Source organism: Bubalus kerabau, chromosome 21 (genome assembly GCF_029407905.1).
Source record: "Bubalus kerabau isolate K-KA32 ecotype Philippines breed swamp buffalo chromosome 21, PCC_UOA_SB_1v2, whole genome shotgun sequence".
NCBI lineage: Eukaryota > Metazoa > Chordata > Mammalia > Artiodactyla > Bovidae > Bubalus > Bubalus kerabau.
Window position 1 is genome coordinate 44,668,871 of NC_073644.1, and position 22,630 is coordinate 44,691,500.

Below are 22,630 nucleotides of genomic sequence, written 5' to 3' on the forward strand. Positions count from 1 at the left end.
GAGCATCGAGGATCAGTAGTTGCCAACATTAAATTAGAAAGAGGATGAAACCCTTGCCTGCCCTCCTGCTGAAGGAACACTCTGCTCCCCTCCTCAGTCCTCTAGGTCGGATCCTGCTGCCGTTGGCAGGAGGGGCCCAGACAGAGGAGTGTGCTGAGCTGCACCCAGCGTCTTCTCCCAGCTGGATTGTACAAAAAGAGGGAGGACCTGTAGAAAAAAAATAAAAATAACTTAAAACACCATATCAGGCTTTAAAAAATGGACAAGACTAAGATTTTAAGTGTGTACTTAATAGGTACTTCTCCAGGGGAATTTTTATAAAACTCATTTAAGGTGAATAGCACATAAAAGGTTCAGGATATTGGGTTTTTTAAATACTAAGAAATTCTCAAGAATTGTTATGTTAGGGGAAACGCCTGGTATGTTTTCAGTAGTTCTGAAAGGAGCCGGCAATAGTGATTGTTTTCGTATTCCACTAAGGAAAGGATCAAGGCTTCTGCTTGACTATCACCCATCCAAAAGGGGGGCTGATTATAAGGAGAAGAGACATGGGGGAGGGAGGAATAGAGAGAGACAAACATGTTTTTTAAAGGGTTGACAGCAGTGTTTAGTAGCGGGAATTGTAATGATGGGAGCTAAAACTATAGGAGGAATTATAAAGGTGGCAACATTCCTTTTTGTGTATATTTTCTCTCCTTCACCCTCCAATAAATGTAGACTGAAGTGTTTGGTACAGACATTAACATTAACAAATATTTGTTTAATTGGAGGAAGGGGTAATTGGGCCTTAGGGATTATGCCAGAAGTTTCCATTACCCACAAATCCAGAGTCGCTGAACCTGTAGCCGGAGTTTGTCCATTAAGGAGACTGGGTGAGTCTGGGAACACCTGGTCCGGCAACAGCAAGGTCTCCTCTGGTGCTTCAGCACGGAGGGGCCATCTGTGAGCTCGGAGGACATAGCTGGTGAAGGAAATGGAGATACTAACATGATTATCTCCTAACCCCTGTCACTTCTTTAATTTCAAAGTATTTGTAAATCCATCTGCCAGGTGCAGGTGCAAACTGAAAGTCAGTTGAACATCTTTGTGCTGTATGAAATAAGGATTATAATAACTGAATTACATAGCTTCCATAGGAAAGTAAGAAAATAAGATTTGAAGAAGAGAAACATTTTATATGATATGTTAATTCTCCCATTTATTATGCCTATGGACTTTGTAATCCTGGTCTCTTCAGAAAACAATAGCAGTGAAAAGCAGCTTTGGTTAAAAATCTTTCTGTGAGAAAGAAGTGCTGCAATAAATTTTTCCCATGGAAGAAGTTAGGTATTTTATTTGAACTTACATGTTTCATTAGAGTAAAGCACATCTTTTAGAACCGTTTTTGATTTTCACTGATACTGTTTCATGTGTTCATCAGCTATGTATTGATTTTTCAGCATACTTATTTTCCACATGGTGAATGTGCCTGAATTATTGCTTGATCAAAATCCCTCAAGGAATGATTTAAAAATCATCAGTAAAAATCATCCGTAAGTATCATACAAAGATTTTGAAGTTGCTGAAAAAGACTGATGAAAATACCCAAATTTATTGTTTAATTTACATGAGGTCCTTGGCAGACTAAACATCATCTAATCTAAATTCAGAATGTATTAATATTTAATCGAGTATTAATTTGACTGCCCATAGACATTTGTACATGTAAAGCCTGACAGCATTGTTACCCATTTTGTATGTTACGTCATCCATGTGACAGATACACTTTAAGTGTTGCAAAGTTAGAGAGTATAACTGGCTGTGGATTTCAGAACTTAAATTTGGAGTAGATAAAAAGGCATTCTGTAGGAAGCATTTTAGAGTTTGGCTTATGCCATTAGGTGTTGTGCTTTGTGACAGTGCTGCTCAGAGGCACTGTTCTGCAGAGTGTCAGGTCCTCAGGGCACAGAGCTTATGCCAGAACATACGCCAGTGCACGGCTTCTTTCATCAGAGAGGAGGATGCTCTGACAAGAGGTGTCTGTCCGGTGAGCTCAAGAGTGTGCTTGTGACGTCGCTGATTTCCTCTGAGACAAGCCTGTTACTTCATCATTTCATCACAGATTAGTAATAAACAATGTGCAGGGTGGCCCAAGTTTGTGAACCTCCTTGAGTAGTCATTTTATGTCATGCACATCAGATATTTATGATATTGTTGGAGGAATTCATGTCCTGGTCAGTACAACTGATTTGCATACAAGTATACAACACTTAAATCTGCATAATTCTGTGGTTTTTTTCCCCCTAATCTCTGCCCTTTTTCCACAGTCTTATTCCATATTACCTTCCTGACAAAAATTCTATCTGATAATAGGATTTGCTACAGATATTTACTTCTTGCTAACCTGCTGAAAGCTGAGTCATATTCAGAGAACCAGACCACGCTCCTGAACCAGAATTACGGTAACGGAGAAGTGGGTGACTCGGTGTTTCACTGCACCCCTCCCCATGCTTTCTGACACTCATTAATTGCCAAAGATTCTGCTGCAGGTTTGCAGACCCTGTTTTATTATGTAAACAAAGTGCCCAGCGGGTAAAGTTGAAAATGCCAGGCATTGTTAAAAATAATTGTTCACCCTTTCCTTACATTGCTTTGACTGCCAGTAATCCAGCCATGTTTATTACGCCACTGCTATAAGCTTTGCTCACTTGCATGCTTCAGATTAAGCAAGGAAATACTCCATCATAAGTAGGCAGTCTGTGTTTAGAGTCTACCATGAGACAGATTAAGAAACTTCCAAAAAGACAGTGATACGTTGTTTCCCTCTGGTGTTTGCTGAGTGCATTTCTGTGTTATAAAATACACAAAATGACCAGTAATTCAAAGCTTTATTTTCTTAATGTTAAAAGATTGTAACTATTCTAAATAGATTGTCACATTTGTTAAACTCATATCCTCAGTTTTATATTTCAGGAACTATGAAAATATGACCATTCATGCAGATATGGAATTATAACAGTTAATAAATCAAGAGATACAAAAAACAATTACATAAGTCAAAATAGACCAGAAATTTTTATTAAATGGATTATGTGATGTTAACAATTTAACTGTAAGTAGGAAGAAGACACACCTGAGGAAGTTTTAAAACAAGCTTCTTTTAAACCTTGGAAGCATAAAGACTACAGGTAGAGGTCACATAGAGTAAGCACTGTACTTGGTGTTCAGCAACTTTCATTCTTCATCCATCACTGTGGTATAGGTGCTTACAAAAAATGAAAAGGCATGTGATGTGCAGAGGGCTGAGCATACAGCATAATAGGCAATATATATTCTTTAGTGATCAGTTAAAAGAAATTCCGTCACCATGTTTTGCATACTCTGCTTTTTCTCCTCTGTTTTGTGATATATATGGTACACTTTATACACAGAGTTCTGGTTTTAATTCTTCACACATTTCTCTAAATATCACCAACTACTTCTACCTGAATCTTAAACAATCAAAACCTCTATAGTTCTCTTATTTGAAAGCCAATACTTTAAAATCAATACAGGTTTTATCATGTGTTTTATGTAGATTCATTGTATCAACCTAACTCTAAAGCTTAAGAGTTTTAAATTCAAGATTGAGTGTCTTCTTAATATTTTATTTGTCAAATTTTGTTAAGTGGAGAAAAAGGGAAAGAAATTATTATACCTAAATTACCATTTATTATAAGCATTTGTTCTTTAGTAGTGTCTATAAAAATTGAATAGTTCTATATTTTTTACTTATATATCAAAAAAATAAATGGGAAATTGTGACTGCAGCTGGTATGTTGTTTGGATGTCTGCAAATGAATATGTCTTTAAATTTTTATGTTACATAAAATAATAATCTCAATATCTCTCTTTGAAGTTTATCTAAATATAATCAAGAAATTTTAAGTGTATTTGCCCAACATACATAAAATGGCTTATTGCAAATTCAGAATGAATCGATTTTTTGTTAAAAATATATTAGCTTGATGGTTTGTCTTATAAACTGCATTTCTACCAGTGCCTAGCAACTTAAAGTGAGTCTGTCACATTATTTTAGTCCTTGAGATATTGCTGAATATTTAAGACTAAAACTCTTTGAAGGGTACATTTGGGCAGAACTCTTAAAAAAGACCTTTGACTTAAAATATTGTATGTATACAAATAAATGAGTTTAGCCTTAGCTATATCATCCTGTTTTACCTACTCATGGTTTAAAGGACCTCCATGTAATATATATAAAAATATATATATGCATAAATATATATATATACACACACGTATTGATGGAATAGCCGAGACTGGGTGATTTTTGTCAGTTTCCTTTAGTGACATCAAATTTTTTGTAGTGATACCAGTCATATTTTCAGAGGGGGACAATCTTGATTAATTTATACTTTATAGACTTCATTTTTTTTGTGACTGATATGTTGGTAGAAAGGCCATGTATAACTAAGGGAGTGTACAGAGTGGTGTGGTACTTGGTTTTACTTTTTATGTCAATTTCGCTTTTAGACATAGTGTTTTCACCTATTGATTATACTCTCTTCTCTCCCCAGCTCACCCCTAAATTCTTTGCTGTAACTCCTTTACCTGTACCTGTTACTGTAGAAATACAGTGAAAATATATTCCCATATAGCATACTTACTTCCAAATAAATGTACTAAACATGACTACTTTTTTCCTATACAGTAAAATTAAAATAACTAACCTTTACTTAGGAAAATTGAGGTTTATTTTATTTTATTTTAAATTGAGTTTTAGAAATGGAGATTTAGAATAAGCTGTATAAAATTACCCTATATTTTATTTTCCTGTCTCTAGACTGCATTTTACAATCAATTTACGGATATGGAAGCCATAAAGATAGGTTTCCTAAAATGCAGGTGTTTTTTTCCTAATGTTACTTCCTTGACTAGAATTAGAATGTAAGTTATACTTACATAATCAGGTTCAGTATACTGGTTGTGGTTAGGAGAGTATTGCAGAGCAAAGCAACAACTCAAATATCCCTCCCAGTGGAGCCCCGGGGGCTCTGAAGTACAGAGCCAGCTTGTTGCAGGCGCGTTCTCAGCAACAGACTGCGGTTAGAGGGACCAAGGAGCACACATGCAGGGGATGCCTGCTGTAGAGGTCCTCCATTAAACTGCTGAAGAAACCAGTTTTTCCCTTTATCAGTATGAAAAGAAATCCAGAGAGTTGAGGAAAATCAACTGAAAGACAAACAAGAAGGGCCAAAATGAACAAGCACAGCAGTTGATCTGGAGAATGAAAATTACGTAGGAAGCAGAAGGGTAAGTTCTCAGTGCACTTGGAGTCGCTGGGATGATGGTGGGGGCTGTCGATCCAATAACCTTAACAGAAGGCCACTTTGAAAAAGTTGGCCAGGAAAGTCCTTGAAATTCAAAATGTTTTTCATTACTGAAAGTAAGCATTCCATATAGAGTTAAAGAATAAACTGGACATCGCTGAAGATCTAATTTGAGATCTAAGAGAAGGGCGACACATAAAACATTGAAAAATGCATTGGGAATATGAGAAAAATGGTTTTAAAAAAAAACCGTACCCAGCATATCCAATATTATTTTTACAAAGAATAATAATTGTTGGGAAGAAAATAATTTTTTTAGTTGAAGAAGATGTCTCTTAACTGAAGAAAGATATTTATAGATCAAAAGGGAATGTACAAAGCAAAAACAAGCATGGAAAGGGAAAACCCCACATCAAGTTACATCACGACTTCAAGGATAAAGATTGTTTAAAATTTACAAACTTCCAGAATCAGAGGCACAGAATCAGAGTCAGAGTGACTGATTTCTTGTTCTTAAAAGCTGTTGTGAGAAGATGGGTGCAGCTTCAGGCTCAACGTTGTATGAAAACTGTTTTGAACCTAGAATTTCATTTGCAACTAAAGTGCAAGGTTAAAAAAGTCTAAGAGGAAAATACAGACATTCAGATTTTGATGAAAAATTCCCAAGTGACAGCAACAAGCAATTGTCATATTTTAGAACAAGGTGTCAGAGATATTTGTGAAGAATTTATCAAGAAAGGAGTAGATTATAGTACACATAGTGTGTGAATTAGATTTTGAGAATTCACTGTGTCATGTAAATATCCCCTTCCGTTCTTTTGTTCTTGTAATTTTTTGTTGTTAAAAAAATCATTTGCCTGGTAATTTTTCTCAAAATCTGGATTTTGCTTATTGCATCTCCATGATTTCAGTTTCAGGAAAACTATTTTCCAAATAAGGCCTTGAGATGTACAAGAGCAACTTTCAAATGTATTGCATTTTTAATCAATTAAGTTTTGTTATTTAGCACTTTTTCACAGATAACAAAATGCTTTAATGAAAAATTTAATGCTTTAATGATTGCTTATTTCTCACTTGTCTCCCTAATTTCCCAAAGAAAATTGTTGAGATGATAAACATAATATATTTTTAAGGAGCTTTTTTATCAGAAATAATTCAGTAAACTGTTTTAAATACAAATTCAAATCTTGTAACTAAATAGATAGTAAAGACGAAAAAGTTGGAAACAAATTGAAAACGGTGTCGTATCACAATGACCATGGCCATTTTCAGTACAGGGGCTTGAGGATTCGGATTCTTAGGTGAATTTCTCAGTATCCTAAGAGAGGTGGAGCAAACATGTTTGTTTTTACTACTGCGCCAGAATTCCAAGACCAGCTTTATCCATAGTCCTGGGTAAAGTAAATCAAAAAGGTTTAAGACTCCTTAGGGAAGAAAAGAGATTAGAACCTGGTCTGCCAGCAGAATGGCATCACAGAGAAGTAGAGTCATCGCTGGGGTCCCAGACTGGCCAGCTTTAGGAGAGCTATGCAGGGTCCTGATTGGCAATACTGAGAGCCCGCATGCAGAGGAGCAAGCCTGGTGGGCGGGTGCAACTCAGTGACCAGAGCCAGGCTGCCATCCTCCTGGGGTAACTCCACACTGTCATTATGGTATATCGTGATTACATATTAACTCTGTGTAACATGCAGCCCTTAAAAACCGTAATAAATGCAACTTTAAAAGAAAATGTCTGCAACTATTGAATGAAAAAAAGCTGTATATGAAATGGGGCATGGTGTGTTTGAGCTGCCTTTTGTTACATTAGTTGTTTTCACACCCTGAAGTCTGCCTGAAGTTCCTAATATCCTTCCCACCCCATTCGGTGCTGTTGCTGTGAGAAGCCTGCTCCCCTTTCCCAGGTACTGACTGGAGAAGGGTACCTGCACCCTTTAAACCGGGTGCCAACAGCCATCTGAGCCATCATCAGGCTGAGTCACTGTTACTCTGCAGAGCTGTGTTCTTTTCATCACATCACACCTCCCGCTGAGCACTTTGTGCCTAGAGAAGCATACTAAATGTTTACTTAAGATTGATTCTAGTGTTGACTTGAGGTGTTAAGGAATATACAAGGAAAAAAATCATTCCCAGTTTCCAGTTAAACTTACCTAATGGGAAAAATATAAATAGAATAGTTGTATACAAACCATAAAACATCAACTCCTTAAAAACTGCAAGGGGAGAAAAGTCCTCAAGAACAAATTATAAATAAGGTGCCAACAAGGAAAATAACACCTGTCATATAAGTACATATTCTTGTATTTATTTAATTGAGCAGAACAACTACTACTTCCAAAACAGCTGTTCCCTTTTTTGCATCATAAAGTTCTACAGTTTGATGCTTTGTATTGCAGTATTAAGAACTGGGAATGGAGTTACGCCTACAAGCAATTGTCATTCCAAAAATGTTCTTTTTTTTAAATTCCACATGTCAATATAACTGTCACACAGATGTCACTTAATAGTATTCGAATATTACCACATCTTCTCCACATCTCTCCAGAGCTCTTGTCCAGTGCTCAGAACCTTACAGACACTCTAAAATGCGTCTGCAATTTGAATTTCCATGTAAAGAATATTTGAGAGCTAGATCACTTTTAGGGGAAATTTGATGTATTCAAATAAATTGATTACCTTTATATTGTTATATATTTAGCCAAAAAAGTGAAGTTTGATGTTATCCTCTTTTGGTTAGAGTCTTCAGTTTTCTTTTAATTTTACAGGCCTGGGTTTTCTTTTCAGTTATAGGCTCCATGCATACAACATACATTTCAGCTAAGAAAAGATGCCCAACTAGGAAAGAAAAAAACCTATAAAAGAACTAAAGAATAAAGTAGCTTTTTTCAAATTATATATCAGTCTGTTACAATCTTGATTTTGTAATTGGGGGATATATTTCTTTTTTTCTGTGTTTGTTTTTTTTTTTTTTTTTTTTACAGGTGGTATAGCTGACAATCATGTTTCTTGTATAGTACAACCGTTCACCTTTATTCAAGTTCTGTCCTTTTGGGAATCATTTGATCATTTATGCTTTTAGTAGTAAAAAAATTCTGAAGCATACAAACTAATTTTTATTAAACTTTTTAAGTTAGTGATTGTTAATCTTTTCTGCATCAAAGAATTTTACTTAAATATCTCTCTCCAGGAAAAATGAAAATGTACATATATATAAAATTTTATAGGGGACTTCCCTGGTGGTTCAGTGATTAAGTCTCTATCCTTCCATCTCAGGGCACCAGTTTGATCCCTGGTTGGGGAACTAAAATCCCACATGCCACATAGCGTGGCCACAAAATGATTTTTTTTAATTTTTTACATTAGTAGCCAATGTTTCCCTGAATCCAGTCCTTTTGGAGTTTTAATTATATTGTTCATACATTTTAATATTAGTTTTTATATATATATATATAGTATATCCAGTGTATTGTGTGCTTTACAGGTGTCATGAGGTATCATACTGAAGCAGAGTCTCTGAAGCTTTTCCACAAAACTGTAGCAAAGCTCTTACATATTTTTCCATTGTATTATTTACATATAAATATGAAAATTTTTCAGAATTGAAGTATTTGCTGTATATGCTGTGTTTTTCTCTCAGTATTATTTTCCTGACAGTTATGTCTTGACTAACAGGAGATTTTCTTTTTCATATTCTAGATTCTGAAGAGGCTCAATCTGTAAATCCTTCCAGTGTTGATGAAAATATTGACTCTGAGACAGAGAAAGACTCTCTCATCTGTGAAAGTAAACAGATAGTTCCCAGTAAAGCACCTCTTCCATCTGCCCTTGATGAGTATGAGTTCAAAGATGATGATGAAGAGGAAATAAATAAAATGATTGATGACAGGCATATTCTTAGGAAAGAACTGCGAAAAGAGAATGAATCTGAAGTAGAAAAGAGTAGTTTATTTGCAAAACAGGAAAAAACCTTCTATCCTAAATCATTTAAAAGTAAAAAACAAAAGCCATCTAGGGTTTTGTATTCAAGTTCTGAAAGTTCAGATGAAGAAATTCTTCAAAACAAAAAGTGTTCTGCTCCATGTTCTGTCCCTGAAACATCAAATTCTGATATTCAAGCCAAAAAGGAATATGGAGTTTCAAATGAACACAAACAGAAAGGCAAAGTTAAAAGAAAATTAAAGAACCAGAACAAAAATAAAGAGAACCAAGAGCTGAAGCAAGAAAAAGAGGGGAAAGAAAATACCAGAGTAACAAACTTGACAGTTAATACTGCACTAGATTGTTCAGATAAGACCAGAGATGAGGGGAATTTTAGGAAATCTTTTAGCCCGAAAGATGATACTTCATTACATTTATTTCATATTTCCAGTGGTAAATCTCCCAAACATTCTTGTGGACTCAGTGAAAAGCAGTCAACACCACTGAAACAAGAACATTCTAAAACCTGTTTATCACCAGGAAGTTCTGAAATGTCATTACAGCCTGATCTTGTTCGGTATGATAATATAGAATCTGAATTCTTGCCAGAAAGTTCAAGTGTAAAATCTTGTAAGCATAAGGAAAAAAACAAACATCATAAAGATTTCCACTTAGAATTTGGTGAAAAGTCAAATGCCAAAATAAAAGATGATGATCACAGTCCAACATTTGAAAATTCAGATTGCACACTGAAAAAAATGGATAAAGAGGGTAAAACATTAAAAAAACATAAGTTAAAACATAAAGAAAGGGAAAAAGAAAAGCATAAAAAAGAAATTGAAGGTGAAAAGGAAAAATACAAAAGTAGGGATGGTACTAAAGAGCTGCAACGGAGTGTGGAATTTGATAGAGAGTTTTGGAAAGAGAATTTTTTTAAAAGTGATGAAACCGAAGATCTATTTTTAAGTATGGAACATGAGTCCCTAACGTTAGAAAAAAAGTCAAAGTTGGAGAAAAACATAAGAGATGATAAATCAACCAAGGAAAAGCATATCTCCAAAGAGAGAAACTTTAAAGAAGAACGGGAAAAGATTAAAAAGGAAAGTGAGAAATCTTTTAGGGAGGAAAAAATAAAAGATTTAAAAGATGAGAGAGAGAATGTACTTATAGATAAAGAAACAGAATTCAGCTCTTTAGGTGTAAGTGCCACTGAAGAGACTATAGGGTTACAATCAGTGGAAAAGGAAATAGAAATTGAAAAGCATATGAAAGAAAGTAAGGAAAAATCTGAGAAACGATTTCAAACTAAAGATAAGGACATTGAGAGGGCTGACAGAAAAAATTCTGAAAAAGAGAAGAAGATAAAACATGAGCATAAGTCAGAGAAAGACAGATTAGATCCTAGTGAATGTGTCGACAGAATAAAAGAAAAGGACAAGCTATATTCACATCACACAGAAAAATGCCACAGAGAAGGTGAGAAGCTAAAAAACATTACTACCATTAAAAAAAACGATGACAGAGATAAAAGTAGAGAAAAGATGGATAGGAAACATGACAAAGAAAAACCTGAGAAGGAGAGACATCCAGCAGAGAGCAAAGAGAAGCACTTGATGGAAAAAAAAAACAAGCCATCAGATAATATTGACTATACTAAATCAGAAAAAAGCAAAAATAAAGAAAAAGATAGGGAGGTAGATAAAAAGGACAAATCTAGAGACAGTGTAAATATAAGTAATTCCAAACACTTCCAGGAAGAGAGAAAGTCAAGTATAACAGACAGTAATAAAGCACAACATGAAAAAACTTTCTCTCTCAAAGAAAAAACAAAAGATGAACCTTTGAGAACTCCTGATGGAAAAGAAAAAGATAAAAAAGATAAAGATATAGATAGATATAAAGAACGAGACAAACATAAGGATAAAATTCAACTGAGTAGTTCACTCAAACTAAAATCTGAAGCAGATAAGCCTAAACCTAAGTCATCACCAGCATCAAAAGATACTCGGCCCAAAGAAAAGAGGCTTGTGAATGACGACTTAATGCAGACCAGCTTTGAACGGATGCTGAGCCTTAAAGACCTGGAAATAGAGCAGTGGCACAGAAAACACAAGGAAAAGATTAAGCAAAAAGAAAAGGAACGGTTGAGAAATCGCAATTGTTTAGAACTTAAAGTAAAAGATAAAGAAAAAACAAAGCATGCACTAGCTGAGTCCAAAAATAAAGAACTTACTAGATCAAAGAGTTCTGAGTTGACTGATACTTACACTAAGGAGAAACACTGTAAAGATGCTGTAAGTAATAGATCCCAATCTGTGGACACCAAAAATATGATGAGTTTAGGCAAGTCATCCTTTGTTTCAGATAATAGCTTGAACAGGTCTCCTAGATCGGAAAGTGAAAAGCCAGGTCTCAGCTCCAGGTCTGTCTCCTTGATTTCAGTGGCTAGCTCAGAAGATTCCTGCCTTACTACAATGACAACCCCAAGGCCTCCAGTTGAGTATGACTCAGACTTTATGTTAGAGGGTTCGGATTCCCAAATGTCCTTTTCCCAGTCACCGTTTTTGCCAGTTGCCAAATCTCCTGCCCTTCATGACAGGGAGCTGGATAGCCTGACTGACCTATCAGAGCGGATTAAAGCATCGTATGCTAGCAGGCTTCTGACCTCCCATCTCCGGGCATCTTCTGTCGAAGATGCTAAACTAGTTACAAATGAAGGGAGATCAGCTGCAGAAGCCCGAAGATGTAGCATGCCGTCTGTCATTTGTGAGCATACAAAGCAATTCCAAACAATATCAGAAGAGATCAGTCAAGATGGCTCAGCTGTGCCAAGAGAGATTTGTCCTTCTCCCAAATCTGAGATATCCTCCAACGTGCCTGAAAGAGAACTTTTGAGCGTGTCTAACATACATTCCAGTTTTGCAGCCTCTCCAACTAGATCTATAAACAGCAAATATAATTCTACTGATACAAATGTCATCAAGGGCACTGCTTCCTTGGGCGTGCTGATGGGCAGTCCTGTGCACTTAGAGTCCTCTAATCAGGTTGGTGTGATCCAAAGTAAGTCATGGGAGATGGAGTCGTTAAACACCGGAGACTTTAGCTGCCCAAATTCTGCTGCACCTGATCAAGATTCTTCTGTTCAGGGTTTTTGTAATCCTGAAAACAAAGTATTGAGAGAACAGAATATTGATTTTGTGTCCGTGCACCAGACTGAATTGCCAGCAAACACTTGTGCTCAGGATCCAGCGTCCTTTCTTCCTTCCCAGCAACCTTGCTCTTCTCATAGCCAATCACTTTCAGATGCTGAATCTATTCCCAGACATTCTTCTTTGTCCTATGTCACCACTCAAGAACCAGGTATTCTACAGCAGAAAAATGCAATTCAAATGATCAGTTCTGTTTTGGATACTGATACTGAACCTACAAAAGATATGGAAAATACTTTTGTCCTAACAAACGTTCAGAAGACAGATGCCTTTGTCCCAGTGTACTCTGAAAGCACTGTTGAAGAAGCAGCACCAAATTTTGAGAAAGCTAGTACTTTGCCAGTATTGCCATCAGAAAAGGACTTGAATGGAAGTGACGGGTCTTCCCAGCCAAATCCTCATTATGCATTTAGCAAGCTAATGTTTAAGTCTTCCAGTGGCCATGAGGCTGAAAAAAGCACTTCTGATACTCAGGATACTTCACATGAAAAAGAAAACAAACTGGAGAGTTTGGTTTTGACTCATTTAAATGATAAGTGTGATTCTGATTTATGTGAAATGAATGCAGGGGTGCCAAAAGGAAACCTGAGTGAACCAGATAATCCAAAACATTGTCCTGAAAGTGAGAAGTGTTTGCTTTCCATCGAGGATGAGGAGTCACAACAGAGTACTTTATCGAGTCTGGAGAACCATCCACAGCCATCGGCTCCACCAGAAATGCATAAATATGGACACTTAGTTAAAGTAGAACTAGAGGAAAGTGCTGAAGATGATAAACCTGAAAACCAGATCCCTCAAAGGATGACCAGAAACAAAGGAAACACAGGAGCCAGTCAAAGCAAGCAGCTTCTGGCCAGCTGTGCGCTGTTGCCAGACAAAGACAGTGAGTCTGCGTCCCCTCGAGGAAGAATAAGATTAACTGAGGAGGACGACCCTCAGATTCACCACCCGAGGAAAAGGAAAGTGTCCCGGGTGCCTCAGCCGGTGCAAGTGAGTCCTTCTCTGCTGCAAGCAAAAGAGAAAACCCAGCAGTCCCTGGCTGCCATTGTAGACTCGCTGAAGCTCGATGAGATCCAGCCATACAGCTCAGAGCGCGCAAATCCCTATTTTGAATACTTGCACATAAGAAAAAAGATTGAAGAAAAGCGCAAGTTGTTATGTAGTGTGATCCCTCAGGCACCTCAGTATTATGATGAATATGTGACGTTTAATGGGTCATATCTCCTGGACGGAAACCCCTTAAGCAAGATCTGCATACCCACAGTAAGTAGCCTCGCTTGGTATACACTGAGAGCCCCATTGGTAGGAATGTGATGGAGGTCACGTGTAGTCTTCAGTTTTCTAGTAACCGCATTTTAATGGGGACTTCCCTGATAGCTCAGTTGGTAAAGAATCCACCTGCAATGCAGGAGACCCCAGTTTGATTCCTGGGTCGGGAAGATCCGCTGGAGAAGGGCTAGGTCACCCTCTCCAGTATTCTTGGGCTTCCCTGGTGGCTCAGCTGGTAAAGAATCTGCCCGCAATGCGGGAGACGGGCGTTCATTCCCTGGGTTGGGAAGATCCCCTGGAGAAGGGAAAGGCTATCCACTCCAGTATTCTGGCCTGGAGAATTCCATGGACTGTATAGTCCATGGGGTTGCAAAGAGTCAGAGATGACCAAGTGATTTGACTTTTGACGTTTTAAAGAGTAAAAGGACATGGGTGAAATTAATATTTCACCCAATATACCCACAATTCTATGTGAAAATATAATCAGTATAGAAGAGCTTTTGAGATAGTCTACATAAGTGTTTTTTTTGGTGCTGAGTATTTGAAACCAGGCTGGCTTGCAGTACATCTCAGTTCAGACCAGCCATGCATCAGTCAGTGCTCAGGAGTCATGTGTGGTCTGTGCTGCCTTATTGAACAGCACTGGTCCTCGGTATTTTGTTCCTTTCCTGCTGCTGCTTTCAACCATAAGGAGTTAATGCTTTTATTTCTCTGAAGGGTAACTCCTTTCCTTGTCCTTTTGATTCCATTCCCTCCAGCCTTCTTTGGAACCTTCCTCTATGAGAACACTTGTTGCTACTATATTTTTACAGTTTCTCTTTTCACTGGCCATTACCCATCAACTGAACATATTTGGGTCTCCTTCATCCTAGGGAGAAAAAAGTTATCCCTTGCTTATGGCACTTGCTCATGCCTAGTGAGTGATCTCACACCGCACCTTAGAGAGTGATCTGTGCCCATTGTCCCCTCTGTGTCACTTCCTGTTCATACTCTTACTGTGTGTGCACTGGCAGAGATCCCCCATGAGCTCCAAATTGACTCATTGTTTGACCTCTCCCTTTTTCTTTCTGCTTGCCTTCTGTCATGTTCGACTTCATGACCATCTGGTTCTTTATAAACTCCTCCCCTCCCTGGTTTTTCATGATGGTGTGCTCTTACCTCACTAATTTTTTTCTGTCTTCTTATGGCTCTTGTACCAACCCCTTAAACATCAAGGTTCTCCAGGAGTTAATTCTTCAGTCAGCGAAGTCCTGTCTCTTTCAGTGGTTTCAGCAGCCTTCTATGCACAGTTAGTCCCAAAATGTCCTGTCGAGCCATGTCATCTCTAGAATCAGATGGCAGGCGCCTCCTGGGCACAGTCAGTTAAATGACCTCAGGCACATGTCCCAGGCTTGGTTTCCCAGTATGCTGACCCTGAGGGTTTTCCAAGAGGGTCGTAGGTGGGAGTTGTCAGGAGCTGTGCCTGCGTGTGTGCGGGAGGTAGAATTGAGGAGAGCAGGCAGGTGCCCTGAGGTGAGTGCAGTGATTGCCTGCACCTGTGGGAGCCTCAGGTGGGGAACCTGGGCGGGGAGGGGGGGGGGGGGTGGGGGGTGGGCGCCGGGTGGGGATGGTTATCTTGAGCTGCTGCAGAGCCTTGGCCTCCAACTCTCTGTTTCCAGAAGGCAGGTCTAATGGCACCCACTCTGACCTCAGACCTCAGAACAGGACCCCCGACCCACTCCCAGAGAAACACGTTATTTATTGGTGATAACACCACAGTAGAAACCCATCAGTTAACCTGGTTCTATCCCTTAGATCTGAGGACTCATTCCAGAATCGACGTTCTCTGCTGCCTGTCCCAGGGCCCTTGTCAGTATCTCTCACTTCAGCATTGCACCAACTTTTCCACTGCTTCTCTCTCCTAGTTTCTTTCTTTTGGCACTTTCCTTTTGTTATTATATTTATGTCTCTTTAAAAACAATAAAAAGCTGTTTCCTTGTTGAAGTATTTCAGTTGTAATTTGCTGGCTCCCCATTGGCCACACATAAAAAACCCACATCTGAGCACAGCAGCCTGACCTGTCTCCCCACTCATGCTTCATCATCTCACCACTTGTCCGAGTCACTCAGCCTTTCAGCCACACTGAGCTCCCTCTTCTGTGGAGTCTCTGCTCGCTGCCTGGGTCCTTTGGCTGTGCTCTTCGCTCTACGTGGAATGCTTCGCCAGGGCCATTTTTCTCTCCTCTTCTGTCATCGAGTGAGCTGTGTTGTCACTCTGGGCAGGATCTTGTCGGAACAGAATTGCTTATATCTTCCTTAAACCTACCCAGGATGTTATAGTTAACTGTTTACAGGCCTGCCTCTCCCTTTGAGCTGTAATCTTATGAAGGGCTTGGACACTGCAGGTCTCTTGGAGAATGATGCCTGCCTCTGTCTTCAAGCCTGAATACACTACTGACTTCCGTAACTGTGTTCTACCTGCTTCTGGATGTCTTCTGAATGTCCCACAACATAGGACAAGATGAGGAGAAAGCAGAGGGAAAGTGTCCTCAAAAAGCCTCCACATACTCCTTCTCTACAGATGGATGTATTTTGAGAATTCCCAGATTTGTATATTCTGCACAAACCTCTCTCCTTGGCTTCTTTTATACTAGCTGGTCTACTCAACATTTCAGCACTTAACTTGCCCCTAACCTGCTTCTCTCTCCTCAGGTCCCCTCTTGTGGTCTCTGTTAGCAGCCATCCAGTCCTAGTGCTGAAGGACCTGTGAGTCCTCAGCTGCTCCCTCTTTTTTATCCTCAGTCACCCACAGTTTTAGACCCCATCCCTTTCTCTGCCTCCCCCTCTCACACCAGTGCAGCAGTGACCTGCTTCCTTCATTCCTTGCTTATAGTCGCGTCCCCCAATAGCTGTTCTCCAGTACAGCTGTGAGCTTATTAAGACCTTTCCCTGGTTCCCTATTACATATAAAATTTACCCCAATGTGTTACACATAATGTGATCCACAGCGTGTTAATTAAATACCTTCTTCAGTGGGGAAAGAGGGATATCTTTCATGACCAAATAAGTTTGGGAAACATCATTAATCAAAAAATAGATTTCTTCACTGTAGGATTCCTAAAACTATTAAAATTTAATTTGTTAATTATGAGATATGTAAATAAGTATCTGTATGTGTGTGTATATATATGTGTGTGTGTGTGTGTATCCATACACAGTGTTTCCCAACCTCACTTGTTCTCGGACCATTTCCTGTAAACCATGTTTGTGGACCCAGCGTTCTGTGAGTCACGCCTGGAGAAGCACTGTGTGCAGGGTAGACTACAACCTGTAGTACTGGGCCCTGCTGCTCTCTCCATACTGCCCTCTCTGCTCTCACACTTGACGCTCCAGGAACTCAGGCCTGCCTGTAGGTGCCTCCTGACTCCAGACTGCTTGTCTCAGGCAGGTGATTGTATTGTTCTCTCCTGTGTGAATTAGCTCCCTCCCTCCTTTCTCTTTTCCCCCACAACTAACTTTTCTGAACTCTTTACTCTGGCTCTTCCTTTAAGGTGGAGCTCAGGCATGACCCTCTCAGAAAAGCCTTCTCTGACACTCTAGTCTCAAAGGAGGAGGTGTTTTCCCTGTGCCACTTGAAGGATCACCTGTGTGACTTTTCAAAACTGAAATAATAGCACCAAACTGTACTCTTGCCTCTTACTAAATTTAAAGAAGTTTTAAGACACAAATCAAATGTATAATTAGAGACCTGAAAAATGATCAGTCCCAATAAGCTGTTTTATAGAATAGTCTGCATTGACTCAACTGATTGAATCCTAGTGGTGTTAAACTGTTTACTGTTTATAGAGTCTTGATTAGGTCCAGTTTTTTGTCTCTGGTAAGTGTTTCAGGTATAGTACTACACTGTCCCTGCAGCCACACGTCAGTATCTCCTTGTGCCCCTGCCAGAAGAGTCCCCCAAAGTTATTGCTTTGTGCCAGGATGTTCTGAGAAACCTTTGTTTCTTCACTTGAGTATGTTGACAGTTATTAAAAGCTGGGGGCAAAGGGAGAATATGCAGGGGTCACAGACAGTTGCTGCCCTCCTTGGTGTCTCTGTATTAACGCTCAAGAGTGTGCTAGAGACTGAGTCAGCTTTCTTAAGCTCCAGCATCTGTCAAAAAGCACAGTTCATGATAATAATCAAATCAGAGGTGGACTACCATAAGCTCTTTGGAGAATGGATAGACAAAGTGAGATATCACATTTGTAATGAAGTTTGAAAACCACAGCTCTGTTAGAAGACAGTTTCATCTATTTTTATAAAAGTTAATTCACTAAATATAAGACTCTGCAGTTTTGTGTTTGGATTTTATCATGTCTACAGAGAGACTTTACTTACTGTACACTCAGACTGCCATCATCTTTAGGACTGTTGTGTGGTGTTTTCGTGTGTGTGTGATTCCTTCCTCCCTTTCTGTGAACGGTCACATACTGACGCTCTAAAACGTGTCTCTGCGGCAAACAACTCCCTCCATCCTCATTTGTTCTTTGGGATTTGCTGTGGCCTCAGAAGTAAAATGTGTACGTTTTGCTTTCTTTCAGAGCATTTCAAATGTGTCATGTTTTGCTTTCTTTCAAAGAGTTGAAATTGAAAAGTAACAACCAGTTGTGAAATTGTTACTTACTGTATTATTTAATTCAAAGAACGTAAGAATTTATGTTTTCATTACGTTCTGCACTACAAAGTTTTAATTTTATAGAAATAGCTGATTATTGTAAATGAAATCTAATATTTTCAACTCTTTTTTTTTTTTTTTAATTAGATTACACCCCCACCTTCACTGTCAGATCCACTTAAAGAGCTTTTTCGACAACAGGAAGTTGTCAGGATGAAACTACGTTTGCAGCACAGTATTGAAAGGGTAAGAAATGTTTAAATTCACTTATGCAAAAAATAACTTAACAGTAGATTATGATGGCCTACAGTTTTTTATTAGTGAATCTTCCTTATTTAGAACCGTTTTGGGAAATGGCTTGATTTTATCTTTGTTCTTCTGCAGTAAGATAGAGAATTTTTAAGACTGTTTTTGGATAGCCATTCCTGTGTTACAATTTATGTTCAGTATTTATTTGATATACAGAAGCCTCTTAAAATTTCTCAGTGTCATTTGCCGGATCTGCAGGCTGGTAGCAGTGAATTCCTGTTTAGATATACGGGTTTCCAGGTTCTGAAATTGTTGCTTGGTACCAGCTGCCATGGTGCAGAATCATACTGAGGCTGCACTCCTTGGTCCTTTTGGTCTGCTTTAGTATTCCAGTTTCTGGTGGTTAGTTTTGGCATGAAATGACAAGAGAACAAACCTGTCTATTTATAGAAATCATCAAAGTAACTTGGATTGATAAAAATAATAAATTACCTTCTATATCTCTTCTGGGATGATCAGGGACTTTCTGAAAATATGATATAAGTTATGACCCTTCTTTTACAGACACATAGATTCTTATACAAGTAAAACCTTGTATGTGATTTCTTCATTCATGATTGATTCTCTAGGGTAGAGGTTCTTAACTTTTTTTGTGCCATGGATTCCTATATAAAACCTTTGCTCAGGATAATACTTGTAAATGAATGAAATAAATTTATAGTATTACAAAGAGAAAAGCAAATAAAGACGCACTCAAACAGCTTACAACTGTTCACATCAGTGAACAGTTTGTTAGCAGAAAGAAGGTAGGTCGTATAACGCACATCAGTAGCCATTTCAGCCACAAGCTTGTGGTATATTTCATCTGTGCATGTAGCCATGTTACAAATGCCTTGCTGTTACAGAAGAGAAGCAGCCACCACACCACCACAATGGAGTTACCACTTCAGAACACTTAGAATGCATATAATAAAAAGACAGATAATAACAAATGTTGGCAAGGGTTGAAAAACTGGAATCTTCTACTTTGTTGGCAAGAACATAAAATGACACAACTGCTGTTGAATCAATTCAGTTCAGTCACTCAGTCGTGTCCAACTCTTTGTGACCCCATGGACTGCAGCACACCAGGCCTCCCTGTCCATCACCAGCTCCCGGAGTTTGCTGTTGAATACATTTTGGCAATTTGTCAACAAATTAAACATAAACCTACCATATGACCCAGCAATCCCACTCATAGTTATTTACCCAAGAGAAATAAAAATACACATTCAAACAAAGAACTGAGCATGAATGTTCATAGCAGCCTTATTCTCTGTGTCCCAAAGGAGCCATCAACTGATGAACAGATAAATAAAATGTAAAAATGAATGAAAGTGATGTGTGCTACAACACAGATGAACCTTGAAAACGTGACATGAAAGAAGCCAGTCACAAAGACCACACACTGTTTGATTCCACCTATATGAAATGTTCATAACAAGTAAATTCATAGAAACCAGAAGTAGAGTTGAGGTTGTCAGGGGCAGAAGGGAAATGCAGAGTGACTACTGGTGGGCCCAGGGTATTTCTTCCTGGGGTGACAAAAATGTCCTGGAGTTAAGTGGTGACAATTGAATATCTTGGTAAATACAGTGAGCCCGCCATATCCACAGGTTCCATATTCATGGAGTCAATCAACTGTGGATCAAAATACTCAAGAAAAAAAATTCCAGAAAGTTCTAATACGCAAAACTTGATTTTGCCACATACTGGCAAATTTGCCTAGCATTTACATTGTCTTAGGTATTGTAAGTAATCTAAACATGATTTAAAGCGTATGGGAGTATGAGTTTAGGTTATATGCAAATATGGTGCCATTTTATATAAGGGACTTGCACATCCATGAATTTTGGTATCCACAAGGGTCCTGGAACCCATCCCCCACAGATACCAGCAGATGACTGTATGTTATTAATGAAAGCCATCATTGTACATTTTCAGAAGATCATTTTTTAAAAAAGACTGCCAATTTTGGAAAGAAAATTTACTTTTAGAATTCTCAAAGTTCTCAAATTTCTCAGCCTTACTATGAAGGAAAAACTGCTCTGAGATTAAAGTTCTTTTAACATTTTAAGTGATTTTTTTTTTTTTTTTTTAAACAAGTGGTTGAAGAGTTTTTGTTTTTCTTTAAATTCTTTGTTCAACTAGGAAAAACTCATTGTATCCAATGAACAGGAGGTTCTTCGGGTTCATTACAGAGCTGCAAGGACACTGGCAAATCAGACACTGCCATTCAGCGCGTGCACGGTTCTCCTGGACGCGGAAGTGTACAGCGTGCCCCTGGATGCCCAGGTAAGGTCTCCCTGCTGCCTCAGTGCCCCCAGGACAGCAGCGCCTCTGGCAGTTGGTATCCTCAGGACAAACCTGAGTTCAGCAGTCAGTAAAGCACAGAGGCGAAAATGAGTGAAGCACTTCGAGATCACCTGGCCCTCTGAACGTCAGGTTTATATCATTAAATCAAGACAATTACAGAACAGATACGTGTGTGTTTACGATAGCCTCATTTTATAGATAACTTGTAAGTTGTTTCTGTCATGGATTTTATACCCCGATCTTGACCTTCGAGCAACTGGGAAGCTTAAAGCTGGAAGCTAAAAAAAATTGGCAGGTGGAACCCGGGTTGAGTCAGTGCTGAGAGAGGGCTAGGCTTTATTTGGATCTTGGGTGTTGTTGGGATAAATTAAAAGAACTATGGGAAACTGTAGCTGTAGTTTGAAAACATGTACTGCCACATATAAATTTCAGGAATCCAGAACCAGACATCAGTCATCAGAATTTTTTTGTGGTTCATAAACCAGAATGAAATTCACCCATCATAAGAGAATATAATAGTATAAACAAGACAATGAAGGATTATCACCAAAAAAGACTAGGAAATGCTGGGTTTTTTTTAAAAAGTTATTTATTTGGCTGCGCTGGGTCTTCATTTCTATGTACAGGCTTTCTCTAGTGTGGAGAGTGGGGGCTACTCTCTAGTTGCAGTGCACAGGCTTCTCACAGGCGGGAGCTTCTCATGTTGAAGGGCATGGGCTCTAGGCAAATAGGCTTAAATAGTTGTGGCTCGAGGGCCAAGTTACTCTGCAGCCTGTGGGATCTTCCTGGACCAGGGATCAAACCCATGTACCTTGAACTGGCAGGCAGATTCTTATCCACTGTACCACCAGGGAAGTCCCAGGAAATGCTGTTTTAAATCAGGCCAATCATAGAAACACAAAGTATACACGGTATATTACAGAGAAAATTACTTGGTTCTTTCTGGGCTTTATTTTTCTCATCTGTTTAAAAAGAAAAAAAGGAGTCCCAGACGGGTCATAAAGAGAATTTCTGAAAAGAAGTGAATTTTCCTAGTAAACCCAGAATGATCAGAGACTAAAAAGGATCATGCCACAGTCAACAGAAGAACGTAGTCATCATCTTGAGAACGACTGTGGGCCCGTTGCCTGTCCTTGTACAGCTGGCCTTACAGTTGGTAGACAGTCTCTCTCGACTGAAGAGCAGGCTTGTCCAGGTGAACAGAGCTGCAGAGGGTCTAAGGAACAAGTCCACTTGCTTAGGTAGGCTATTCTCTTATCAGACCTCTTCATTTTCCAGATAAACTTGTCATATTAAAAAGGATTGAATGATAAAATTTAAAATAGTCAACACATCTTTCCTGAAGACCAGGGCAAAAGTGGTCACAGCTCAGAATGCGGGCAGTGTGGTAGTGGGGCTGCCTGAGGCCTGGATACCCCTGTGGCGGTGCTGGTGGTCAGGTTGGGTGGGGCAGTCATGGAGGCAGCTGCCTGGTGGGCCTGGTGCTGCCTGTTGCCCGGGCATTAGAACGAGGCCTTCACAAGTCAATTCTCAAACAGATGTAAAGAGATGCTCTTAACCCCATTTACAGAATAGAAAATTGAAGGAGTATGTAATCGATTTGAAATTACACAATATGACATTTGAATATTGCCTATCTTAAAGAAATACCAAAACTGGTATTACTAAGAGTCAGTGTAGTATTTCCTT

General features: G+C 38.8%; 1 protein-coding gene and 1 long non-coding RNA gene across 11 annotated transcripts in view; one reads left to right on the forward strand and one right to left on the reverse strand.

Moving 5' to 3' along the window:
- Nucleotides 1-22,630, forward strand: part of ANKRD12 (ankyrin repeat domain 12) — a 104,168-nt gene that overhangs the window by 74,670 nt on the left and 6,868 nt on the right. For 8 of the 10 annotated variants that reach the window (XR_008706510.1, XM_055559100.1, XM_055559099.1 and 5 more), the window contains 3 exons: nt 9,003-13,696; nt 18,485-18,583; nt 20,777-20,920. Coding sequence is in view for 8 of the 10 variants with exons in the window: in XM_055559100.1 (XP_055415075.1) it covers nt 9,003-13,696; nt 18,485-18,583; nt 20,777-20,920 (4,937 nt within the window). In the remaining 2 variants the exon portion in view is untranslated. Of the gene's footprint in view, nt 1-1,593; nt 5,293-9,002; nt 13,697-18,484; nt 18,584-20,776; nt 20,921-22,630 lie in introns of those variants that run through there. The other 2 variants (XM_055559104.1, XR_008706511.1) reach the window with 2 other exon arrangements.
- Nucleotides 117-22,630, reverse strand: part of LOC129635883 (uncharacterized) — a 34,929-nt gene continuing 12,415 nt past the window's right edge. The window contains exons 3-4 of the long non-coding RNA XR_008706512.1: nt 817-961; nt 117-207 (exon numbers count right to left, since the gene is read on the reverse strand). This is a non-coding gene — a long non-coding RNA (uncharacterized LOC129635883). The remainder of the gene's footprint in view (nt 208-816; nt 962-22,630) is intronic.